This window comes from Anolis carolinensis, chromosome 4 (genome assembly GCF_035594765.1).
Source record: "Anolis carolinensis isolate JA03-04 chromosome 4, rAnoCar3.1.pri, whole genome shotgun sequence".
Taxonomy (NCBI): domain Eukaryota; kingdom Metazoa; phylum Chordata; class Lepidosauria; order Squamata; family Dactyloidae; genus Anolis; species Anolis carolinensis.
In genome coordinates, this window is record NC_085844.1 from 147,118,030 (window position 1) to 147,144,914 (window position 26,885).

At 40.6% G+C, this 26,885-nt stretch overlaps 1 protein-coding gene across 5 annotated transcripts in view; it reads right to left on the reverse strand.

The window, feature by feature from the left end:
• The window catches only part of abca4 (ATP binding cassette subfamily A member 4), a 137,136-nt gene that overhangs the window by 106,202 nt on the left and 4,049 nt on the right, over positions 1 to 26,885 (reverse strand). For 4 of the 5 annotated variants that reach the window (XR_010005305.1, XM_062977959.1, XM_062977958.1 and 1 more), the window contains exons 2-6: positions 20,210 to 20,346; positions 12,767 to 12,860; positions 11,001 to 11,142; positions 9,195 to 9,331; positions 3,590 to 3,717 (exon numbers count right to left, since the gene is read on the reverse strand). Coding sequence is in view for 4 of the 5 variants with exons in the window: in XM_062977959.1 (XP_062834029.1) it covers positions 3,590 to 3,717; positions 9,195 to 9,331; positions 11,001 to 11,142; positions 12,767 to 12,860; positions 20,210 to 20,275 (567 nt within the window). In the remaining variant the exon portion in view is untranslated. Of the gene's footprint in view, positions 1 to 3,589; positions 3,718 to 9,194; positions 9,332 to 11,000; positions 11,143 to 12,766; positions 12,861 to 16,438; positions 16,577 to 20,209; positions 20,347 to 26,885 lie in introns of those variants that run through there. The other variant, XM_062977960.1, reaches the window with a different exon arrangement.

A 26,885-nucleotide genomic window follows, 5' to 3' on the forward strand; every position in this document is an offset into this window, starting at 1 on the left:
ACTGTTTCTTTTGTGTCTTTCGTTTCTTCAGGAGCACGAAACGAGAAGCCCCTTCCCCGCACGAAAATCTGCTTGACATGAAAGATTGCTTTCATCTGCAGCTGAATTTGTCTTCTTGCCTTTGAAAGAGAGTGCGTGCATAGTGTGGCATGGCAGCAGGCCCAGAGCATGTCTGCTGCCAAGCTCTGGGCCTGCCTGCACACCATGCCATAGCCAGGTCTGGAGCTCAGCTGCAGTCAGGCCTCTTACTCTAGAGTAAGAGGCGCTCAGCTGCAGGCACTGGCAGGCATGCATGTTTTCCGGGCCTGCTGCCACACCACACATGCACTCTCTTTCCAAGGAGAGTGGGTGTGTGGCGTGGCATGCAGGGAGGCCCTGAAAGCGGCCATGCCTGTCAGTGCCTGCAGCCAAGCGCCTCTTACTCTAGAGTAGAAACAGCAGGTGCCAGACAAGAAGCCTCTTTAAAGTGCACAGGAATAGGGAGCCAGTGGATGGGAAGGCCCTCCCCTATAATGGTTTGATTTTTGGGGCCCCAAAACAAAAACAAATATCTACCATCCCAATTTTGAGAGGCTACCAAAATATGGAATGGGGGTCCCAATAAAGGCCTGGACACAAAATGGGGCAAGGTTTACCCCAAAGAATAGGTCTACTGTTCTGGAAGTGTCCTTGGCCTGGATATTTTGGCATCCAATGGTTTTTGACACTCACTTAACAAGAAACAGTTGTCCACTCTCCTGCCAGTACCCAACCCTGGACTTTTTAGGAGTCTTTTTAACCATGAAGGATTTATTCTTCAGTTTAAAAAGAACAGGTTATGCTGGTAAAGATTTCTAGGCTTCACATTTTACAGCCCCAATAGAAAAAAAACTCTCTTCTGTGTGCTATTTCTTCAAAACGTCCTGCAGCTCTAGGCAGAATCTAACAGCAGAACAATCGAGCAATGATCATACAAGCCACTTACAATTTTCAAAACCCCAGTGGAGTGAAAAGCAAGCTCATTAAATCCATCTCCTGCTGGCCACAAACGGCCACAGACATTTCCCACATTTGGGCAGGACAGACTAAGAAAAAAAAGGGAGGGGAAGAAAGAAATGGTACAATTCAGCCCATTTCCCTCTCTTCCCTGCAGCCTGAGAAACTATTCCACAGATGTGATTCAGGAGGCCTCATTCATTGGGCCCACATTCCTCTCTGGGCTCCCCAACCACAAGGACAGAAGGGCAGTAACAGCTTCCACTGAGTCACACGAGACCGAGGCCGTCTATGATGGGTAGGTGCTTTGAGAACAATACGGGATCACAAATATTCAGTAATGTTTCCCCCCTCAAGCTGTTATTTGGTAAGAATTCCAAAACAGGGGGTCTTTCTTCTAATGGCCTCCTCTATTCACCTGAGACAATGCCCTGGCAATGCCCTTCCACCTCTGCCCTTGCTGACATCAGGAGTGGTGAATTTTAACATTCCTCTTACACAGCGTTTTGGTCCCATTCACAGAGCTACTGAAAAAACATGATGCATAGCCAAGCTACAAAGGGAAACCAAGCCAACTCTAGTCATGGATGAAAACTTCCTTACTAGGCATATTCATAGCCAAACATTAGGTTCAGCATCAGGCCTCCAAAACAATAAAGGCAATGTCCAGTAATACTTGAGTTTTAATCAGCCATTATACTTAATCTGGATTTGTTTTCTGATTCACAAATGAGTATTACATCTAAAACCAGAGCTGGGAACTCTGTGTCCCAGCCATTGATGAACTACTACGCTCATGGCTCCTCACAGTGTCCAAGCTGGATAGGACTGATGAGAACTGAAATACCTGAAGGGCTGCAGGTTCCACCTATGAACTAAATCATAATTAAAGATTTGGCACAACCAGGCTATGGAGCTATTATTGAAAGCTAATTGTAAACTATGCCTTAAATTAATGAAGATTGTAATACACCAGTATTAATCTACTCAGGACAAAGGCATGGTTATTAAAGCAGTTTTCCCCCAGCATCTTTGCTTTCAAGGTGATATGCAGATTTCACTCAAATCTCTTATTTAGCATAGTCAGTGAAGCTATAGGTAATACACTTTGGAACTTAACCAGACTTAAACTTAACAGTAGAACGTTAACATGGTTTAACCTTATTTGTGGGGTGGGGGTGGGGACAGTCATTGACATGCAAAGAAATTATGGGCATGAAAACCTATCCACGAGAGCTGGAGAAACATTTGGACCTCCAGATGCTTTCGAATTCAACTGTCACAATCCATGACTATTGGCCATGCTGGCTGGAGCTCCTGGGAGTTGATCCAAAATTATCTGGAGAGGCAAGATTTCTTATTCCTGCCCTATACATTTGCCTCTATGTCCTTAATGTTTGCAGATGATATACTTTTCTGATGTGATCAAAGAAACTGTCCATTTCCAGTATAAAATTTAACAATGGCCAAATTAGATTAAATTTTGTCACATTTCAGAGCAGAAACCCTCTGACTTGAAATGGTAACCAGGCTGGTAAAATCAGCAAGCAGTTTATTGTAGATTATATGTAAGCAAAGCAATAAAAAGTAGTAAAACAGTATAAATGCATCCAAGATAATCCATAACCTTTAGAAGGAAAGCAGGTCCATTAGTAGATAGGAATCCATGAAGGAAGGCATATGAAAACAAGAGACCAAAACAGCAGGAAACTCCCTGGCAAAAAGCTTAATCCTGGTAATAGCCTGATACATGGAACATGAAGTACTTGAAAACGAAACCGACATGAATTACAGACATTGACTCGACTGAAATATTAGTCTCCCATGAATCAATATAAACCCTTTCCAAAGGCAGAAAAGCATTCTTTCTCACTCTCTCACTAGATAATAGGCTGTTACCTTTTTTTTTACTGTAAACAAACAGAACACCTGAGATTCTGAAAGTGCTGCCTCTGTTTACTAAAACTCTGCTTTCTGTTCAAGGTTTCACTATCCTCTTCCTCAGCACCTGGCAAAGTATCATTTTCAGGCTGCTGCTCTAGGAAAATTGGTGAAAGGTCTTTCCCAGAAATGAGACCTTGCTTAGGCCTCTCTTCTGAACTTAACTATGGCCCGATTCCATCATCAGGACCATCATCCCCATTCCCATTATGCATATCAACATGAACATAATTCCCATCATGAACATCATCCTGATCACCATTGCATCAGATACAATCACAGACTGAATAGGCTGACATACAACAGGTTTTGGTAAAGATATTTTCATTTCATAAAACATTATACTTCATTTTATTAGCTCTTTCTTGGGGAAAACCGCCAAACCAATTAGATTAACTTGTGTGATTACTTGCTGTTCAACAATTGATTCAGTGGGTCTGCTCTAGTTGGGTCAAACCAACAGAATTTCAGTTGGTAATTAATCAAAGCTTTCTATTGTATAATGATGTATCACAGCTTGTTTTGTGAGTGGTTGTCAGCACTAGAAGTAGTATTTTTAGTATTTGAGCGTAGCTTTAGGCATATTTAGGAAAATGTTGTTCAAGTATATGAATACAAACATATATGTACACATTGAACATTTATAATTTGCTGAGACATTTCATTAACTCACCTGTTCTGGTCGTACTTGTGCATTCATCAAGTTATACACAACCAAATCTGAAAGGCCTACATCTTCAAACAGAAATGTAGTTAGGTTCTCCCCATCTTTCAAGATATCCTGGACTCGAATGCCTCTTCCTGGGTGAATACAGAAATGACACAAAAACCATTAAGAGGTGATTTTGTATGATCATATTTATACATAGCCAATTTAGTTACTGACTTTAAGCAAACCATGATTATTTTGACCTTCAGCCCACTTGTTATCTAAGATGGGGATAATAATACCCATCAACCTCATCTGAAAACTGAGCTGATGAAAACTGAGCTAATGTATTTATAGAATCATAGAGTTGGTTCTGTGGACCATCAAGTACAACATCCTGCTCAATGTAAGATCTCCAACTAAAGCATTTCTAACAGGTAGCTGTCTAGCCTGTTTTGGAAGATGTCTGGACCCCATTACCTGTCTAGGTAATTGGTTCAATTGACAAGCCGCTTTCACTGTCAAATGTTCCTTCCAAATGTCAATCAAAATCTGTTGGAAATTACAACCTTCTTCAAGCCTCCTCTAGTAATCTGTTGATCTATGATTCTGTTTGCTTACTGTTTTGTATGTATGTTCTGTTATGCAGCTTCTTTTGCTCTATGTTTCCTGAGAGGTTGTGGAAGGGGCTGCAGACCACATGAACTGTTCTGAGACTGCTCTGACCTCAGACTCCATTTTAGATTTTTCTTAGACTTTGGGACTACTCAGACCAAACACGTGCCTGCTGTTGCTTATAAGAAAAATGCCCTGTGTCATCTGCACACAGAGATCATCTCAAACATATCTAAAACTGGACTGATAAGCTATGTACCTGTGTTATGCTGAACACATGAAATTGTGAGTAAACCAAATATGTTATTTTACCAAAGCCAACTTCATTTTTGTCTCTTGAGTGCATGATAAAGTAAGTCGTTTAATGGGAGATATATTTTTGAGCAGTAAAAACCCTTCTGAAACTGCTATTATTATGCACTGGTATATTCTCTGTTTTCCTAACAGATCAGAAACAATAGATTCAGTCTAACAACTGAAGACATTGTTTTGCATATTACATTTGATTGTATACCATATGAGAAGATTCTACTCAAACGGGTTTTTGGCTTTTCTTTGAAAGGAAATAAATTTTTAGTCTGAAAGATATTTATTTGTTTAAAAGCAAGGCAATTGAAATTGTCTAAAGACAGACCTGAAGGAGAAAATGTTGTAAATGCTTAGAATGTGTGGGATGACGCAGATTGTGAAGCACAAAGTATTATTGCTTTGGAATTATCTGATAAACAGATCAATTTTGTAAAGCATTGTATAACAGCTAAGCAAATGATGGAGAAATTGGAAAGTCATTTTGGCCATAGGAGTTTGAGAAGCCAAGTTGCTTACTTAAGACAATTAATCAAGTTCATACTAGAAAATTGCCCCAAATATATTGAAGATTTGACTTCCTTATTTGACAATTTGCAGTTTTTTATTGTGTCAGAAGTAACTTGCAAGTCACTTCTGGTGTGAGAGTACTGGCCGTCTACAGAGACGTTGCCCAGGGGATGCCGCATGTGCTACTGGAAGGTTTCTCTCATGTCCCCGCAAGCTAGAGCTGATAGTCCGTCTCACGGATTTGAACCGGATCAGCAACCCAACCTTCAGGTCAGCAGTTCACAAGAGTTGAACCCATAGCGCCGTGGTATGTCATTTCAAGACAATCAGAAAATTGTATTTTTAGAAGCAACACTAGCTGACAATTTTGAAGGTTTTGGTGTTATGTTAGAAGCAAGTCCACAGTAAAGTTTTGACCAAGCTCTAGGACTGAGAGATTAAGATCAACTGAAAGATCAAACTTTTCCAAAAGCTTATGATCTCCAAATGGCTGTGAATGCCATTTCCCCTCCCCCAAATCTACTCTGCTGTAACTTCAGACCAATAGACCTGATCCCATCCTCAGATGTAGAAGAGAGCAGACCTTCTCTCTCTTCTCTGGGAAAACCCTTATAGTATGTCAAAAGGAGAGCATGCCAACCCTGCCTTCTTTTCCCCAAGCTGAACATGGAAGCACGACAACTATACTGGGCAAATTTTCTCCAGATTTCCTCAATCATTTTTTCTGTAGTGAATGCCCATTTTTTAAAAAAAACATATACAATGTGGCATGGAAATCATGGTGTGTGCAAAATGTTGATCATTATTTCAGCACAGTTCCTGCTATTACCCCTTGCACTTGGCAACACAAAGACAAAACAGTAAAGAGCAAAGAAAGAAACTCTAGTACATTCATTACTCATGGTGAGATTTATTTATTTATTGTGTCATAAGCGAAACTGAAGGTACAGTTGTAATGTATTTAGAAACACAAACAAAGTTAAAAACTTGGCATTCTACTAAATGCCAGTGACCAGAAGCTGGCCACTTGGAGTGCCTTTGGTGTCACTGTGAGAATGTCCTCCATTGTGCATGTGGCAGGGTTCAGACCGCATTGTAGTAAGTAGTCTGTGGTTTGCTCTTTCCCACACTCGCATGTCGCGGATTCCACTTTGTAGCCCCATTTCTGAAGATTGGTTCTGCACCTCGTGGTGCCAGCAATCAGTCTGTTCAGTGCCTTCCATGTTTCCCAGTCTTCTGTGTGCCCAGGAGGGAGTCTCTCATCCGATCTCAGCCATGGATTGATGTTCCGGGTTTTAGCCTGCCACTTTTGGACTCTCACTTGCTGAGGTGTTCCTGGGAGCGAGTATCTCTGTATCTTAGAAAGCTATTTCTTGATTTAAGAAATGAGGGAAATGTGGAGAAATCTGCTACTCTCTAGTGAACAACTTTGAGAGTCCATTTCCATATAGCTATAACTGGAAAAAAAAATACAGATCGGCATTTCCTGATGGGTAGTTTTCTGTAATAGTCCCCAATTGTGTTGGTCTACACTACAGTTTCCACTATCCCAGTTAGCACAGATATAAGGGAGTTGTAGATCAACACAGCTGGATGTACACAAGTTAATGCATCGATCTTTACAGATCTTTGCAGCCTGAGATGTAAAACATACTGCAGGCTGAGAATAGGATGTGTTGAAAAGCAACTTTTGGGGAGGAATCAAACACTGAGAAATACTATTTGAAAAGAAGTGCATTCATTTAAAAAAGCAAGCAGCATTTAAGGCTTTTTTTTTAAAGCCCTTGATTGTGAAATGACAGCTGCATTGCACATTACATAAGAGGCTTGGCATTTGGACCATGCTTGTTTATTTTTCAGAATGCTGAAAGAGGTTGGCACAGTCATAAAATATAGACCTGGGGTTTGAAAGAATGAAGAAAAGTTCCAGTGAGCCTGGAATCTGGCCTGGAGCTGTGCGTTTTAAAGATCTTGAGTACTTTTTTTTGTTTGGTGGTTACACTCTGTATGTCCCTTTCAACCACTTACTCAAGAAGAAATGGTTTTAGACTCTTTTTCTTCAGTTCAGCTCCCAAAGACAGTTGCAGTTCTTTCAAATGGCACCTTGGAGGGAGTCCTGAATTCCTCCAATTAGTTTCTCATGACCAGGACTGGATTAATCATTATGCTGAGTAAACTAGAGAGTAGACCTCTCCGTAATCAAATTGGATTGCCAGTTGCTTGGCCTAATTATTTTGAAGTTTTCCTGTGTCTATTCCTTGAAAATCCTTCTAATATTCTATAGTTGAGAACATTTCATCTCATATTATAACAGGCAAGAAAGAAGTGGACATAACCTGTAGGACTAAAATAATGTCAAGAATCAGTTTGTTTGTGTTGTTCAAGGCTTTCATGGCCGGAATCACTGGTTTGCTGTGAGTTTTCCGGGCTGTATGGTCACATTCCAGAAGCATTATTTCCTGACGTTTCGCCTGCATCTATGTAAGGCATCCTCAGAGGTTGTGAGGTCTGTTGGAAACTAGTCAAGTGGGGTTTATGTATCTGGAATGTTCAGGGAGAAAGAACTCTTGTCTGTTTGAGGCAGGTGTGAATGTTTCAATTGGCCACTTTGATAAGCATTTCAGCTTCAAGGTCTGGCTGCTTACTGCCTGGGGGAATCATTTGTTAGGAGGTGCTAGTTGGCCCTGATTGATTCATGTCTTGAATTCCTGTTTTAAAAGTGGTGTTCTTTATTTACTGTCCTGATTTTAGAGTTTAATACTGTTAGCCAAATTTTGTTCATGTTCATGTTTTCCTCCTTTCTGTTGAAATTGTCCACATACTTGTGGATTTCAATGGCTTCTCTGTGTAGTCTGACATAGTGGTTGTTAAAGTGGTCCAGGATTTCTGTGTTCTCAAATAACATGCTTTGTCTGACTTCTCTGTTCAGCAAAGGACAAGAGGGATCCTCTCACCTCTGCAAGAGTCTACCATATACCATGCAGCTGTGGTCAGGTCTACATAGGGACCAGCAAATGCAGCATCGCCCAAACATGAATCAAAGAACATGAAAGGCACTGCAGACTAATCCAGGCAGAGACGTCAGCCATAGCAGAGCACTTGAAGAACCAACCTGGACACAGCATATGATTTGAGAACACAGAAATGCTGGACCACTCTAACAACCACTATGTCAGACTACCGTACACGGAGAAGCCATTGAAATCTACAAGCATGGGGGCAATTTCAGCAGAAAGGAGGAAACCATGAAAATGAACAAAATTTGGCTACCAGTATTAATCAACTGTAAAATCAAGACAGTAAGTAAAGAATAACACTCTGAAAATGGGAATTCCAGACATGAAACAATTAAGGCCAGCTAACGCCTCCCAACAAAGGATTAACCCAGGCAGGAAGCAGCCAGACCTTGAAGCTGAAAGGTAATTCAGTGCTAATCAAGGTGGCCAATTGAAACATTCACAACTGCCTCAAACAGACAAGAGTTCTTTCTCCCACCCTGGACATTCCACAGATATACAAACCCTACTTGATTAGTTTCCAACAGACCTCACAACCTCTGAGGATGCCTGCCATAGATGTGTGCGAAATGTCAGGAGAGAATGCTTCTGGAACGTGGCCATACAGCCCGGAAAACTCACAGCAACCCGGTTCATTTGTTCATTTTTACTATGTGATAATCACCACTCCAAGCGATGGTTTGCATGCGTGAAACAGCATTCACAATTCAAGCAGATAGAAGTGCCACTTTTCAATAGGAGTACTCCATATGCCACTTTTCAATAGGAGTACTCCATACGTTCAGCAGCAAGGAATAGCATCATGGAAAAGGAAGGGAGTGGGAGCACGCTCCCTAGACATTTTTCAGAGCGGGAGTCATAATGTCATCTGCAAGATCCTCCTTACTATGGCAAGGAAATGAAATGATAACAAAGCTTTCAAGTCTCTCTGTGTGAGAGAGAGAGTGGGGGGATTCATACAAACAGAGGAAGGATTAGCACAGAGAAATAATGAGAACAAACAAGCAGAGAATGAATACCACCTTCCTCTTTCCTTCCACCAGGAATGCCAAAATCTGACTTTCACACAAAAATGCTTCAGGCCCAGGTTAATCAAGTTGAAACAGTTTAGCCACTTCTTATCTTTTGACTGAGGAAATAATTAACAGCCTTTGAAAAAGGATAGAGCAGATTACTGTTACCTGCAATCCTTTCAGGATTGGTCCGTATTGTTTCCACGAAATGGGTTAGGGTCTGTAGCTCTTCCCAAAGTCTGCCCAGTTCTGTTCCATGGGATCCTAGCAAGAGATCCTGGGCATCTTGGTACACTCTTGCTAAGCTGGAAAGTAGGGGAAGAAATGGTACTTGTTCAGTCATTTTTTTTTAAATGGCTTTTTCAGCTGTTCTGTGAAGAAGAGTGACAAGGAGGCCAGGAGAGGCAGCCAGTCTTCCTAGACCAGAGCTTGGAGAAGTTGTCTTGTTGGACTATAGTTCCTGGCCCTCATGACCAGTGACGTCTTCACGCCTGCTTCATCTGCTTTGAACTGGATTATATGAGTCTACACTGCCAGACAATCTGGGTTAACATCCTGGGATATAGGGCAGTGTAGATCCAGCCTCAGGAGGGTGGGAATGGCTGACAGCTGATAGTCTCTGGAGTAACAACTGGGAGAGCTGCCATCACCCCAAGCAACTGTCACTTCAAGGTGGTTACCTCTGACTTTCCTTAAGGCTCTCAATTTCTCCGAAGTCATAATTAAGAGATTGGAAACATTTCTCCTTTCTCCTGCATAAGCCCCCATTCATTAATCATTGCAATGTTTGCCATTCATGTTACAACGTCAGCAAAGTTAGCATTAACAATGCTCAATTTTAATCAGGTTTAGAATCCCAGGACTTAACATTGGTTTACCATCATTAATTAAATGTAATCATAGTTAATTCTGCTGGTGCACAGCTACGCTATAACTCTAAAAAAAAAATTAAAGATACACGTACAAATGATTTTTGTATTCCCTTACATCTCAGAATCAAAACACCAACTCAAAAATATGAATAAAAAAACATTGCAGTTGATGCTCAAAATAAATGAATATTTATAAATAAATGATATTTGGTTATTACAAAAAAGAACTGCAACCTCTTGACTTGCTCATCCCACCTGAAGGAGCCCATATTATTTTTAAAACTGGGACAAGACAATAGCTGCACGACATACTCTGATTCCTACGCCAGTCCTGAATATAACTCAGGGCTGGTCTAACATCATATGTATGGTGGTCCTTTTCTCAGTCCCACCACTATCCTAAGCGTAGTTGGTGGGAATATGACAGAGCAAAGAAGAACATCTAAAGGGAGCATTTCCATGGGTGAGAACTGGCAAAGTCGAGTTTGGGAAACTTTAGATCAGATACAGGCTGAATTTACACTGCCAAGTAATATAGTTTGAACTGCATTATATGGTCACTGCAGACCTAAGATGGAGCTATACCGTCATAGAATCCAGATTCTGAATCCAGATAATCTGCTTTGAACAAGATTATATGAAAGTGTAGATTCAGGACCTTATCATATTAGACTACGGATTCACCACGCTAAGTGGTGAATCCATGGAAATCCCGGCAGGGGGCATGGAGAACCCGTTGCTCCACACCCTGCATTGCCTGTCTTACCTGGATCCCCTTCCCAAGGGGGGAAGCATTACCACCTGGCTTTACCCCATTGCTCCTAAGGTAACACGGGAAATCTCCCGTGTTGCCACAGCAGTGGCGTGCGCTGCTTCTTCTCCTCTTTCACCACGGAGCCCGGACAGAAGTTGATGTGCCTCATGGGAAGGTCTCCATGGTGAAAGAGGAGAAGAAGTGGAATACAACGGGTAAGAATGAGGTCATCAGGCTGGATTTATACTAGCATATAATCCATATTATCAAAGCAGAAAATCAAAATAGGTAATTCAGGCATGAGCCTTTTCCACCTTCTAAAAGAAACAAGAGGCTCTCTTTACTTACATACAATTATTGTAGTTCGATACAACACCAGGAGACTCTCCACGCGTGGGACTTCTGAAACAAGGATTGTTCATGTTGCAAAATATGCCCTGTAGCCATGGCAAGGTTCCTGCAGAGGGCATTGCTTTGTTTGGGAAGTGACCTTGATATGAGAAAACAATAAGCAGAAATTTAAGCATTCTCTATCTGTAGCTAAAATTGGCTAAAATGGAATTATAGAATTATATGAAGAACTATAGCAGAGGCATCATGTTCTTAGTGTTATAAAATTGCTACCATCTCCCCATGTTGGAAATAGCAACCTTCTTCAAGTTTCCACTAGTAGTTTGTGTGTATATGATTCTGCTTGCTTACTGTAATGTATATGTATGTTTTGGTATGCAGCTTTCCCTTTATTCTATGTTTCTTGAGGTTGGGGGGGGGGGGACTGCAGATCACATGATCAGATTTGGGACTGCTGAGATCTGAGACTACATTTTAGAACACAGAAATGCTTTACTCATGAGATGATTCGGACTGCTTAGAACACAGACTCCATCAGATGCCATGTAGACTTTGGACTTTTGAGAGCAAACTCTTATTGCTCTTGATTCTAAGAATGATGCCCTGTGTTATCTGCACAGAGAAACGACTTCAAATCCTATCTGTAACTGGATTGATAAGTTATGTACCTGTATGCTAAATATATGAAGTTTGCAAGTAAAACAATTATGTTACTTCTAACAAAGTCTCCTTTATTTTTGTCTCTTGAGAGCATGATATAGAAGCAAGATATTTTATGGGAGAGTTATGGGCACTGAAAAGAAACACTTCTGAAGAACTGCTGTTTTTGTGCATTGACATAATATCTGTTCCTAACAGATCAGAGACAACCAGGTTATCAGTCTAACAACTGAAAATGTAAATTGCCTTGAAATAAGTATATGTGGATATATACCACTGAAGAGAAGATTTTACTCAAATGAGCTTTTGGCTCTTCTCTGGAAGAACATACTTTTACAAAAGGTTGTGATTTCCAAATGGTTGTGAATTTTATTTTTCTCCAAAAGGTTATGGAGATTCTGGTTTTCCAAAAGTTATGATCGCTAAAAAAGTCATGCCTTTCCAAAACCCCAGGTTTTCCAAATGTTGTATCAACAGTGTATGGCAAACTAAATAAAATAAATACAAAATTATTTGTCTCCCCCTTTTATAAAAAATGTGATTGGATTGCTAGTGGTTTTTATGTGATTTGGCATGCCAAAAAGAGCTCTTATTATAATTAGGTGAGGAGGGAAAAACCATAACAGTATATTAAGGAAAGTTCAGCTACACAAGTAAAGAGCAAGACATTTCAAGAAGAAAATGCCTTTTAGAGTTAAATTTCCAGAATCTCCAAAGACCATAGCCAATGGTCATGTTGAATAGAACATACAGAGAGTTGTACTGTAGTCTAAAAATCATGTTTCCATCTTGGTGACCTACCCACATTAATCAATAAACCTAATGACCTAGTAAAATGTCAGGATACCAGCAAAATATACTGGTTTTCCAAAGGAAGGAGCCATGGCAATTAAAGGCCCCTTCTATACTGCCATATACAATCCAGATCATCTGCTTTGAACTGGGGACCAATATGACCCCCTCCCCTTCCACGGTTGCCCATCCCTGATAAACATTGCTAAAATACCTACCTTATTTCAAAATCAGTCAAACATGACCTAATGTGATTTTAACCAAAACTGAAACATCCCTTTAGAAATGTAATTTACAAATGATGCTCTTACATTCATGTTGGCGATACACTGGATTAATACTCCTCAACCAAACTAGGGCAAGAAATAAGGACAAAGGCCATAGAAGTTCAACCAGAAGACGAAGCTGGAGGGAAAACAGAAACATGTGGGTGAATTAATCTCTCATGTAAATAGTGATAAATTAATAAATTTAAAAAGCAAGAGAAACGTACAGTAGTCTCACTTATCCAACATAAACGGGCCAGCAGAACGTTAGATAAGTGAATATGTTGGATAATAAGGAGAGATTAAGGAAAAGCCTATTAAACATCAAATTAGGTTATGTTTTTACAAATTAAGCACCAAAACATCGTGTTATGCAACAAATTTGACAGAAAAAGTAGGTCACTATGCAGTAATGCTACGTAGTAATTACTGTATTTACGGATTTAGAACCAAAATATCACGATGTATTGAAAACATTGACTACAAAAATGCGTTGGATAATCCAGAACGTTGGATAAGCGAATGTTGGATAAGTGAGACTCTACTGTATTTTTAAAGTTCTATGTTTTCCTCCCCAATACATACCTCCAGGCCAAATCAAAATGCATACTGTCGAAAGATGGCTACATAACATGTGAAGACTTTTCTATTCCAACTGGTTTTTGAGGCCCCTTCTACATTGCCATATTAAAATCTAAATTATCTGCTTTGAACTGGATTATATGGCAGTGTAGACTCATATAATCTAGTTCAAAGCAGATGAATGTATTGTCAAAGACTTTCGTGGCCAGAATCACTGGATTGCGGTGAGTTTTTCAGGCTGTATGGCCATGTTCCAGAATCATTCTCTCCTGACGTTTCGCCCACATCTAAGGCAGGCATCCTCAGAGGTTGTGAGGTCTGTTGGAAACTAGGCAAGTGATGTTTATATCTCACAACCTCTGAGGATGCCTGCCATAGATGTGGGTGAGAATGGTTCTGAAACATGGCCATACAGCCCGAAAAACTTGCCGCAACCCAGATTATGTGGATTATACAGCAGTGTAGAAAGGGCCTAAGTCAAAGGTTGAGCAACAATTTGCTCTGAGGACCTAGAGATTTCTAGAGAAAATGTAATTAAATCTGTGATTTTTTAAAAAAATGGTAAAAATTAAGCCCACAGATGTGAAGTATTGAGTGTAATACATGTATGATTTTAATTCTATAGAGATTTCAATATTATTTCAATATGAAACTTTTTGTATGTTTTATATACAGCTTCTTGAGTCCCCACTTTAAGGGGGAAAGAGGGATATATATAGAATGACCGACTGAAGAATGCTTTTGAAGATGGGGAGGGTCCCTATAGAGGAAGACAGATTCCTGGCTCATTTTGTACCTGAATTGCCAGGGGATGTGAACATGCTGAGGTGTGCGAGGGATGCGACATGAGGAATGTGTGTTTGTGCGCGTAGGCAGGCAGGTGTGCATGGCCCCAACACCTCTGTGGACAGCAGCTACTGGCCTCAGGGATGGAAAAGTTATGCACTTTGTGGCTTTGACCCATTAAACAATTATAGGAAACTCTGAGGCAGCAGAGATGGGCCAGATAACTGGTCAGTCCATCAATGTCATACAACAAAACTTAAGCCATTCCGAGGGGGAAAAGACCGCCTTGTGATAGATGGCTTGTCCATGTGCTACATTGTTGCTGTGCCCTTCAACAACACTCAGAATAAGGCATGGAAATGACCACTTGGGCTGGATCTATACTGCCCTATATCCCAAGATCTGATCCCAGATTATCTGCTTATCCCAGATTATCTGGCAGTGTAGACTCATACAATCCAAGCAGATAATCTGGATCTACACTACCATATAATCCTGTTTCTGATCCTAGATTATCTGCTTTGAATTAGATTATATGCCAGTGTAGACTTGAGCCTCATCTAGTAAGGTAAAGGTAAAGGTTTCCCCTGGCGTTAAGTCCAGTCATGTCTGACTCTGGGGGTTGGTGCTCATCTCCATTTCTAAGCCGAAGAGCCGGCGTTGTCCGTAGACACCTCCAAGGTCATGTGGCTGGCATGACTGCATGGAACGCCGTTATCTTCCCGCCAGAGCGGTACCTATTGATCTACTCACATTTGCATGTTTTCGAACTGCTAGGTTGGAAGAAGCTGGAGCAACAGCGGGAGCTCACTCTGCTCCCGGGATTTGAACCTGGAACCTTTCGGTCTGCAAGTTCAGCAGCTCAGTGCTTTAGCACACTTCGCCACCGGGGCTCCTCATCTACACTGCCTCATCTACACTGCCATATAAAATCCAGATTATCTGTTGTGAACTGGATTATATGGCAGTGTAGATTCAGTTTGGGATAAAATGTTAGTTCCATTGCTATTTTGGTTTTTTTTAATTAGACTACTAATTGAAGTGAGATAATTGATGGACATTATTATTATATTTATTTATAAATAAATAAATACCTTTATTTATATTCCGCCCTTTCTCCCCAAAGGGACTCAGGGTGGATTCCAACAAAAGAAGGCAAACATTCAATGTCTATACAGCAAGAACAATAAATGCATTAACAAATGCATTTATACCCCGCTTTATATCTCTCAAAGGGGACTCAAAGTGGTTTAATATAAAAACATTAGTACACAATTTAAAATCTACAGCTATACAAACATTAAAACAGAATTAAATATAAACAGTATTTTTAAAATCACAGTTAAAACCCCTTCAAATACAGTAGAGTCTCACTTATCCAAGCTTCACTTATCCAACATTCTGTATTATCCAACGCAGTCTGCCTTTTAGTAGTCAATGTTTTTGTAGTAAATGTTGCAATGATTTGGTGCTAAATTCGTAAATACAGTAATTACTACATAACATTAATGTGTATTGAACTGCTTTTTCTGTCAATTTGTTGTAAAACATGATGTTTTGGTGCTTAATTTGTAAAATCATAATGTAATTTTATGTTTAATAGGCTTCTTTCTTAATCCCTCCTTATTATCCAACATTGTCGCTTATCCAATGTTCTGCCGGCCCGTTAATGTTGGATAAGTGAGACTCTACTGCATATTCAATGCATATTCAAAGTTAGTGTGTATTTCTGTGAGATGTTTACTGCACAGTTATTTGAATCTTAAATTGTGGCCATTCTTGGATTCCCTGGCAGTGATGTTTAGTATTGCATAACTTACTGTAAACTGCGCTCAGTGTGGTTTGCCACAGAAACACAAACAAACACGATGCTAATGATTTGGGGTGATTTTAGATGCTCCAAGCAGGATTTTAAACTTTGTGGAATCCCCATTCTTTGGAAAGTTTTGAAACAATGAATATCTACATCTAGCACAGTTTATAGAGGCACAGGAGTTCTGAAAAGGGTTATGGAAGTCATGTGCAAAATATCCTGGAGTGAAAATGAGTCATAAAAGTCCACAAAATACTTTAAACTGTAGGTTATGGATCCCAATGTTATATGTAAAGAATCAAACAGGCCTTAAAACCAAACGATGCCTCCAGTAAAATTAATTAAGACACCTAGTAAGATCCAGATCTTGGGCAAGACCAGGTGTGGCCCCAGTGTGGACTGGTCTCAGGGACCGCATCACGTGTTCACCAAGCCCAATTCACACAGCCATCTAGATTTTCCGAGCTCCAGGAGCCCGAAAAACCAAGATGACACCCTTCCCAAAAACAACTCCCAAAAAAGTTAGAAAAACTTACCTGGCCACCAATATGGTCCCACTCAGAGGTGGTTCAACCACCAGGCCAACTAGGCAGTTGCCTGTGGCACCATCTTGTTGGGGGCTCCATCGAGGCAACTCCTGTCTCCTGCGGCCTGCCTCCACTGCCGCACCTCCCTCCTCAAGGAAGGAGCCGAGGTCGCCGCTTTGGGGAGCAGAGAAGCCACCAAACGTCTTCCTGGCGAGGCCTCACCAGGAAGGCCTTGCCAAGAAGGCTTCACCAGGAAGTGAGGCCTTCCTGGCAAGGCCTTCCCCTTCCGCCCAGCACTCGCCGGAGCGCTGGGCCTCCCGGTGCCCGCATTGGGCCTCCCGGTGCCTGCGCTGGGCCCACCTTTGGGGCCTTCAGAGATTGTGAGGTAAGTGGGATTTATATATCTGTAAAAGGTCCAGGGTGGGAGAAAGAACTCTAATTAGTCATCTTGATTAGCATTTAATGACCCTGTGGCTTCAAGACCTGGCTTCTTCTTGTCTGGGAGAATTTTTTTAGGAGGTGTTAGCTGTCCCTGATTGTTTACTGTCTGGATTTCTCCTGTTTTCTGAGTGTTGTTTTTTTATTTATTGTCCTGATTTTAGAGTTGTTTTTTTTTTAAATACCACGGGCTATCTGTATTATCTAAGTCCAGACTGCCCTATATTCCTGTTCAATGTTTGGTGCTAAATTCGCAAATATAGTAATTCCTACATAACATTACCATGTACTGAACTGCGTTTTCTGTTGATTTGTTGTAAAACATGATGTTTTGGTGCTTAATTTGTAAAATCTTAATGTAATTTGATGTTTAATAGGCTTTTCCTTAATACCTCCTTATTATCTAACATTTTCACTTATCCAACGCTTTTATTTTTCAGTGATTGGTTTCGGGGGGGGGGGGGCGCCAAAATTCTGTTTGCCTACACTTGAAAAATACCTAGGGCCGGCTCTGGTCCCACTTGCACCCTCCTGGCATGAGGAAATGACGTGCCAGAAGATGGGGGACAAGGAAGACCATAATGGCGGCTCTATACGTTTTTACAATTTTTTGGTGTTGTTTTGGGGGAGCTTTGGGGTGGCTGTATGTCATCCCAATAGTTATTAGGATAGCATGTAGACACACCCCTGGGGGAAAGCCCTGGTTTTGGGGGGCGTGGGGGACTTAAACCCATGGCAAAGTGGGTTTCTTAAACCCGCTTCGGCACGGATTTAAGTGATGTCTGGAAGCAGCCTCAAAAAACCCAGGGTTTTTTTTTGTTTTTTGTTTTCTGACTAGTTCATATGAAAGGGAAATCACATTCTATGTGCCATATGAATGCTCTATCACTGAGCTGGAGTTCCTGTCCATTCATCTTGTTTGTTGACAATCTTAGTTAAGGCTAAAATCCTATGCATGCTAAGTTCGGAAGTACCATTTCTTCTAAAGTAATCATAAAGGTTTCTATGTATAGTTGTGAAAACTGGACAGTGACAAATCCTCTCAGGAAGATTAACCCATTTGAATATGCTGGAAAAAGAGTTCTGTGGATAATGTGGATGGCCAAAACCCCCCAAATAATTTTTTTTTCGTGTTAGGAGTGACTTGAGAAACTGCAAGTCGCTTCTGGTGTGAGAGAATTGGCCATCTGTAAGGGCGTTGCCCAGGGGATGTCCAGAAGTTTGATGTTTTACCATCCTTGTGGCAGGCTTCTCTCATGTCCCCACATGGGGAGCTGGAGCTGATAGAGGGAGCTCACCCACTCTCCCCAGATTCGAACCACCAACCTGTTGGTCAGCAGTCCTGCCGGCACTTGGGTTTAAACCATTGCACCACCAGGGGCTCTTCCCAAATAAATGAGATTCCACAATTATAAAATCACTGTTAGTTTGACTTCAGTTAACAAGTGTGAAAACAGTGGGATTTAAGTAAACATGCACAGAATGGTACTGGTCGTTGCTCTTTAAGAATTAAGCTATGTGTGCTCCTATGCTCAGTATTTCCATGTAGAAAATGTAAAAATTCCACTCTGTGGTTAGTAGTTGACTTCCAAAATATAGTGGCATACCACCATGTTTGCCTTAAATTAAACCTCAACAGATCAGTAATGTCAGCCTTAGGCTTTCTAATCTTTACTCTTCCACCCGGCCTTTCCCCTTTGGAAATGTCCCAGCCTACTGTTTAGCCTTTTTAGACTTTGATTGAAAGGACCCAGATGTTGAACTGGAGACTGAATTCCTTCCTCTGGATCCCTCGGGATGATAAACAACCCTGTGATGTTCTCAAATTGCCTTGTTTAGAATAACTTTTCCTTCACTGCATTTTTCAGATACAGTAATTGCTGTGCCCTAAGGTAAACCCTACAAGCTCTGTAAAATTTTGATGCTGTTTAAGAGTGCTGACCATTCTCTCCAAATGTGTTTCTTTCTCCTAAAACACACAATTTGTTTTTAATAATCCATTAAATACGGTGGCAGTTTGTGTGTAAATATACTCACAGCAGCAATGCAATGAAAGGAACTTTAAAAAAAAACTTCCTTTTGTGAAGCTGGGTGGGGACAGAGCTGCAAAACACCTGAGAAAAGCATTAGATAAACTGGACCTAGATATCTCCTTACAGTCTCAGAACAAATAGTTTTCCAGAATTGTGTAAGTCCGCATTATGCAGCATCAAGTCTTTAGGATGATTCTGGCCTTTATGTGCAACTGCTCTCAGTTTATTTGCTTTTTTATCATGTCAGAAGCAACTTGAGAACATACTGCAAGTCGCTTCTGGTGTGAGAGAATTGGCTGTCTACAGAGACATTGCCCAGGGGATGCCTGAATGTGTTAGCTGGGAGGCTTCTCTCATGTCCCCGAAACTAGAGCTGACAGACGGGAGCTCATCCTGTCTTGTGGATTCAAACTGATAACCTTCAGGTCAGCAGTTAAGCCGGCACAAAGGTTTCACCCATTGCGCCACCACGGCTCAATGTGATCTGGATTCAATCAGGAATCTAGACCTTAAATTTAAACAAAGGCTGGATGGCCATCTGTCGGGGGTGCTTGGATTGTGTTTTTCCTGCATGGCAGAGGTTTGAACTAGATGGCCTATGTGGTCTCTTCCAACCCTATTATTTTATGATTCTAAATAGCAGGAATCTTTGGGACTCAGATGAGTATTGTGAAGGGAAGAGGAGATAAGCCTAAACACGCACATAGGCAATATGAATTGGTTCCCCTATTTGGAACAGGATATGCATCTCTATATATCCTACGTGGAGTTTACACACATCTTGTGATGATATAGGTTCACCCACACTATCTCAAATGCATCTTGTATGTTTTGGACATGGGGCACCTTTGTCACATGTTCCTGCCCTTTGATGAGTTGAATCACAGAAAAAGATTTCCCGTGTTTTGAATAGTTGCTTCCTGTGGCAAAAGCCCACTGTTTGTTTTTATCTTCACAAAACTATATTTGATTGAGCATAGCTGGACCTCGGCAGGAAGTGAACTGTGGCCATGGCTTCCCTTTCTGGTGAGGCTGGGTAACATGTGTTAACGTTTTTGTTCTCTGTGGAAGCCTTGAGCAGTAAAATAATCAAGTGCATTGGGGCTGCTTTTTTCAGGTATTTCGCATAATTCTGAACTTGCCTCTGAACCTCTGTCCGTAAAATCAACTTTGTTGAGAATGAGATTAAAAAAAAGTGCAGCCGATCTTAGAATATATTTAAATGCCAATTAAATATAGCAACTCCTTGAGGAAATGCACTTCATTCTCAGTGTAACCGTATGAGTACATGCTTATAAATATAGCTTACCTTTTGCCGTTTTCTAAGTGTCCAGTTTTTCCATAGCAGAAGTCTGACCTGTCTGAGGAAACTCATTCTTCTCAGGCATTGGCAGCATCCCAGACTTGGGAAACAGCAATCCTTTGTTGTGATCTGATCATACAGAGCTGAATTGGGAAAATAAATGAACTTATAGGTAGATGTTCTTTTATAGGTGTGGATCCACAATGTTTGCTTATGTGACTTATAAACTAAACTCTGAACAAAATTTCAGTCAAACTAGAAAATTGTAGGTTGCTGTGAGTTTTCGGGCTGTATGGCTATGTTCTAGTAGTATTCTGTAGAAAATTGTAATTGTAATTTGATTGCATCTTGTCCGGCTTGTTGTGTGTTGCACCCCAGGCCTGGAAACCCCTATGACCACAACCTCACACAAGAGTCCAAAGTACAAGCCAACAGTTTATTGTAAAGACACACAAAAATATATGAAAAAACAGGAATAAGAAGATGTATCATCCAAAAAAGGATTAACAATAGATGATAATCAGGCAGTAATGCAAATGTCTCATGTAAATCCCAGAGTAATATAGTCCAGGAATAGCCAGAAAGTCACAAGCACAGCACAAGTCCACAAGCAAAGGTTTATTTAGTAAATCTTGGGCAAGAATATAAATACAAGAACATAGAAAACTTCCAAGATAATTGAATCCAAAACCAATGCTTGACTTGAAACAAGAACCAGGGAACTCAGACCTAGCTTCTCCCTTGAACACTACATTGCCTGAATTAACTCTTAGGTAAATAACTTGCCAATTAATAGACACCCATGAAGTCATTTCTTTTCCCACAAAATCTCTCCTCAACTTTCCCACGTAAGCGCTTAGCTCTTCGCCCGACACCTTATTTAATGTTGCAGTTTCTGGCTTCTCTAACTGACCTTGCACTTTCTGAGTCAGGTTTTTCCCATCAGAAAATCTCACAGGAAATCCCATAATTCTCTCTAAACCACCAGTGAACCCATCAATCTCAGGCTGTACTACAGCATTGTGTTACACTAACCCAGACTGTGATTTGTTGAATTCTGGCTTGTTGCTGTATCCAAATCCATCCCTAGTAATAAATCATGGCTTGTTAGTGACCCACAAACCATAATTAGAAGTTATGCTTTATTGTCCACATGATAGTTTGTGGCAAATAAACAAACCAAAGCTAATATCAAGCATGCTTTACTATGAATTATGAACCTGACCTTTCCTTGAATGATGCAATACTGTAGTCTGGAACTACGTGATTTATGTTTGCATCTAGCGTCAGGAGCAGTGTTAACAGCAAATTATTCGGTGCCACACTGTTTCTGATTTAGAAAATATAAGAATTGCTCTGTCAGATAAAGTACCAAGTTCTTTTTCCATGTCTGAACTTTCTATTTTTGAAACTCAAAATCAATCATGTGAAGATAATGCACTTGTATGTTATTTATTTTGTTTCTAGAAATATAACATTATTTTACAAAAAGGCTCAAGAAGTTTTCCTGTCTAAAGCTGGACTACTCTGGACCCCTTGAATTGCAAGTGTAGCATATTCCTCACCCCTTGTTTTTCCCTATGAGCCTTGGTGGCTTCCATGTCAGTTTAGTAATTAATCCAGTCTGGTTTTTAGTTGGAATGTTAAAACACTAATCACCAAAATAGATCTCAAAATAGCATCTCAGAACTAAACCACAAAGTGGATTTGACACACTGCTAACATGGGAGTCACTAGCTACCGCCAAGCATAGCATTGCCTTTTCAATCAGGATTGGTTTGTTGGCCTTTACAATTGTATTGTCATGGAATTCTTTTCAAGCTACAGTACTTCAAAAGACAGATGTCTTGTAAACTGTAGCACAGAAAGCGATTGTCTCCTGTCACCTTCTTCAAAAGAAGCAATGGGCCGATCAACTAAGAGCTTGAAGCATAGCAGGATGAACCAATTACAATGCATTTGATAACATAATACTGATTAAATCATCTCAAAAGCAAGCCCTAGTAACCAGAATGAGACAGCCTCTCAGAGAACGGGGTTTAAACCAGTGGTTCTCAACTTGTGGGTCCCCAGGAGTTTTGGTCTACAACTCCCAGAAATTCCAGTCAGCTTACCAGCTGTTAGGATTTCTGGGAGTTGAAGGCCAAAACATCTGGAAACTCACAGTTTGAGAACCACTGGTTTAGAGGTTGCAGTATTTGCCTAAAATCCAAGACAGACCTGCATGTACAAGCAGTCCCCAGGTTACAAACAAGATAAGTCCTGTAGTTTTTGTTCTTAAGTTAAATTTGTTTGTCAGTCGGAACAGGTACATCTTCCAAGTGTAACTGCAGCCAAAAATTAATGTATTTTAACTTTGGATAGCATAGAGAAGGGTGAACACCCCCATGGTGTTTATTTTGCTGTCTGTGCCCCTGTCCAGAAGATTCCACCTTACTTTCTGTCCCTGTGATAACTGGATTTTGAAAAAATTGCCTTGTTGTGGAAACAAGGATTGGTGATAAACCTTCAGTTGAGACACCTTTTCCCCATGATCACTCTTTCAGGACTGAATTTCTCTTCCAAGAGTAGATTTCTGTCACTTCATGTTGTCTCACTCCTGTTCTTTACTATGGGTTGTTTGTAAGACAGATGTTTGTAACTCGGGGACTGCCTGTCTAGAAGTCACTTGTTGACTTAAGGAGACCCCATAGGCCACATGTGTCAAATGCAAGACCCATGGGCTGCCCACCATGTCATTTTATGTGGGCCACGAGGCATTCATTGTCAGTTACATTTATACAGTCTTACAATTACGGTAGAGTCTCCCTTATCCAACATAAATGGGCCGTCAGAATGTTGGATAAGCAAAAATGTTGGATAATAAGGAGGGATTAAGGAAAAGCCTATTAAACCTCAAATTATGTTATGATTTAATAAATTAAGCACCAAAACATCATGTTTTACAACAAATCAACAGAAAAAGCAGTTCCGCACAGGGTAACGTTATGTAGTAGTTACAGTATTTACAAATTTATCACCAAAACATTGCAATGTATCGAAAACATTGACTACAAAACATTGTCTATTAAAAGGCAGACTGCATTGGATAATAAAGAACGTTGGATAAGTGAAGGTTGGATAAGCTGTACTGTACAAACAGCCCTTTGAAGGCAACCATAAGGCTGATGTGGCCCTTGGTTAAAACCCTCTTACCATAGGCTTTTTAAAAGCAAGAAATCCTCTGAGATGGTTTTACCAGTAGCTGGAATGCACCTGCCTCGGAGTAATGCCATTGCACTCTGTCTGATTTACTTTTAAGTAGATACGCATGGTACTGGGTTGTTAATGACACAAATGTAAAGATAACTTTGCCTTCATTCCTAACAGACTGTGGCCACAACTGACTTATGGATTGGATTAGACTGAACAACAAAATCTTCCCTAATTACATTTTAAATCTCATTTAGAAAAATGCTGACCAGCTTGTTGGTATTCTCACCTAGGCAGGCTGTGTCTGTGACCTACTTCTTCTCTGGTTTAAGTCCTAAGCAGGATATTAATTTTTTTTAAAAAAAAAACAGCAACAATTAAAATGTAAAGAAAGGAAAATCTCATAAGACAAATAACCAATGAAGTTAAGTTCTGCAATAATCCTTTTATACAATCGACATTTCACCATTTCAACTTTTTATTTCTTGTGTAAATGGGAATATTATTATTCTCCATAAAACATCGCAATTTATGATTATAATGATTTCTCTTTGTTAATATGTAGCATTGAAGGTATGTGGTCCTTCTATTCTATTGCATGTTTTATTACTATCTGTGATGGATGAGGGTTTTTTTAAATGTGTGGATGTTCAAGTCCTATTATGCAATGGTGTCCCTTATATAAAATGGCAAAATCATGCTTTTCTTTTCTTTTACTTTTAAAAATATGTATATTCAAACTTTTGATGAGGGAATCCATGGATGCAGAATCTGTGGAAATGGAGGACTGACAATATGTTTAGAAACCTGCTACACAGTAAGTATATTAAAGATAGGGCTAATCTGTCTTCTGTTACTTCTTATTAACATCTATAGGTAAAAGGTAAAGGTTTCCCCTGACGTTAAGTCCAATCGTGTCTGACTCTGGAGTTTGGTGCTCATCCCCGTTTCTAAGCCGAAGAGCCGGCATTGGCCGTAGACACCTCCAAGGTCATGTGGCGGGCATGACTGCATGGAACGCCGTTACCTTCCCGCTGGAGTGGTACCTATTGATCTACTCACATTTGCATGTTTTCGAACTGCTAGGTTGGCAGAAGCTGCAGCTAACAGCAGGTGTTCACTCCACTCCCCGGATTTGAACCTGGGACCTTTTGGTCTGCAAGTTTAACAGCTCAGCACTTTAACACACTAAGCCAACGGAGGCTCTATTAACGTCTATGGGGAAGAATAATGCTAGAATCTAGCAACTGTGAACAAGTTGCACCTCACTTACGACTTCATCGCACAGGTGACTGCAAGCGTCAGACAGTTGCAGCACAGCTGATCTACGAATCCCCACGCCGCCCATCTCATGTTGCACACTCACTTCTGGTCAGGCTCCATAGATCAACCGTGCTGCAAGTGTCCTATAACGCTTCGTCCAGAACATGAGAGGCTTGCCATGTTCCATAGGGAACAACCGGACCAGCATGGGGGGGAAGCCGCATGGCAACGATTCCCCACATGTGATGGGGAAGCGTCGCTGTGGGCAAAGCAGGGTGTGAGGCATTAGGATTGGCACATGGATTCACCACGGAGGCTGGCAAATCGCACTGCTGCCTTTCATCAATGTGATGAGGTCCATAATCTCTGCATCATATAGGCAATGCATGCCCCACTTATTAATGGCAGATTTTTGTAAATTAATCTAATGAGTTTCGATTCATATTGTGCAAGTAGCCCTTTTGGAAACTTAATGTCAGCTGCCCTAAAGCCTGGACTTCATAGCTAGTGAAGTTCTTCCATGGTAAGTAATTTTCATACGATTTTCACCACCACCAGCACCACCCAAAGAGATGAAAGGAATATCCCACCCCACGTTTAACCTCCATGAATAATGGGATAATTTATGTTTCAGGTGAAGACAGACTGCATTTTAAATTAAGGGGAGCGATAAGAAGAGCAGCACTGGGGTTTTCTGAGCCATTTAGGCTTCCGGCTATCTGTAGGGATAATACAGGATTTGGCTGTCTGTTGATGAACGTACCATGCTTGCCTCCACCTTTACTCATCCTCTTTTATTTCTCACTAAATGTTCATATATTCCTAAATGCCAAGATGTTTTCAGCGACCTGATGACAAAGTGCTGTGTCCCTGGAACTTCTTACCACTTTAGGAAATAGTGTGAGCATAACAGTTGCAATTCAACATTCATTTAACAATTTTCAAATAACCATTTATGGCAGAGGAGGTTTTACATGAGCCAGCCCTGGTTCAGAGTATTATTGTAGTACAGGCTTGGTAAAAATAACATTGTTTTAAATGGAGGCATTTTTAATATGTGTATTTTATAGAGTGTTTTAAAATTATTATGTATGTGTTTATGTTTCAATAATGCTATAACCCGTCTCGAGCCGTGAGGAAAGGCAGGCAAGAAATAAAACTATTATTATTATTTTATTATGACACAGCAAACAAGATAGATATGCTGGATTTCGTATCACAAAATCACAAGTCGAACACTTCCCAAGTGTCTAGGACTGTGTGATGTATTTTTGAATGATGCGCGCAGATCCCAGCAGGGTGGCCTTTTGCAGTTGGCAGATCGTGATTTTGTCAATGTCTATTGTTTCCAAATGCCGGCTGAGATCTTTTGGCACGGCACCCAATGCGCCGATCACCACCGGGACCACCTGCACTGGTTTCTGCCATAGTCTTTGAAGTTCAATCTTGAGGTCCTGATAGCGGCTGAGTTTTTCCTGTTGTTTTTCGTCAATGCGACTGTCACCTGGGATGGCAACATCACTGATCCAAACCTTTTTCTTTTCCACAACTGTGATGTCTGGTGTGTTGTGTTCCAGAACTTTGTCAGTCTGTATTCGGAAGTCCCACAGTATCTTTGCGTGCTCATTTTCCAATACTTTTGCAGGTTTGTGATCCCACCAGTTCTTTGCTGCTGGCAGGTGGTACTTGAGGCATAAGTTCCAATGAATCATTTGGGCCACATAGTTGTGCCTCTGTTTGTAGTCTGTCTGTGCGATTTTCTTACAGCAGCTGAGGATATGATCAATGGTTTCGTCGGTTTCCTTGCACAGTCTGCATTTTGGGTCATCAGCTGATTTTTTGATCTTGGCCTTAATTGCATTTGTTCTGATGGCTTGCTCCTGGGCTGCAAGGATCAGGCCTTCTGTCTCCTTCTTCAGGGTCCCATTTGTGAGCCATAGCCAGGTCGTCTTATTATTATTATTATTATTATTATTATTATTATTATTATTATTATTATTATTACTACTACAGAAATCTTCAGCCAGCATGCCCACTGAGAAACAATAAACTTCAGGGGTTCCATTCTCCCTTATTTTTACAGATATTGGGGTAAAATTCACTACTACACTCTTAGCCCACCAAAGTTCAGAACGTTTTACTTATCCACAAATTTTTGGGGAATTTTCAAAGTTTTTATAAACAACATTTTTAATAATAAAGAAAATATGTTCCTAGTTTGACAGTA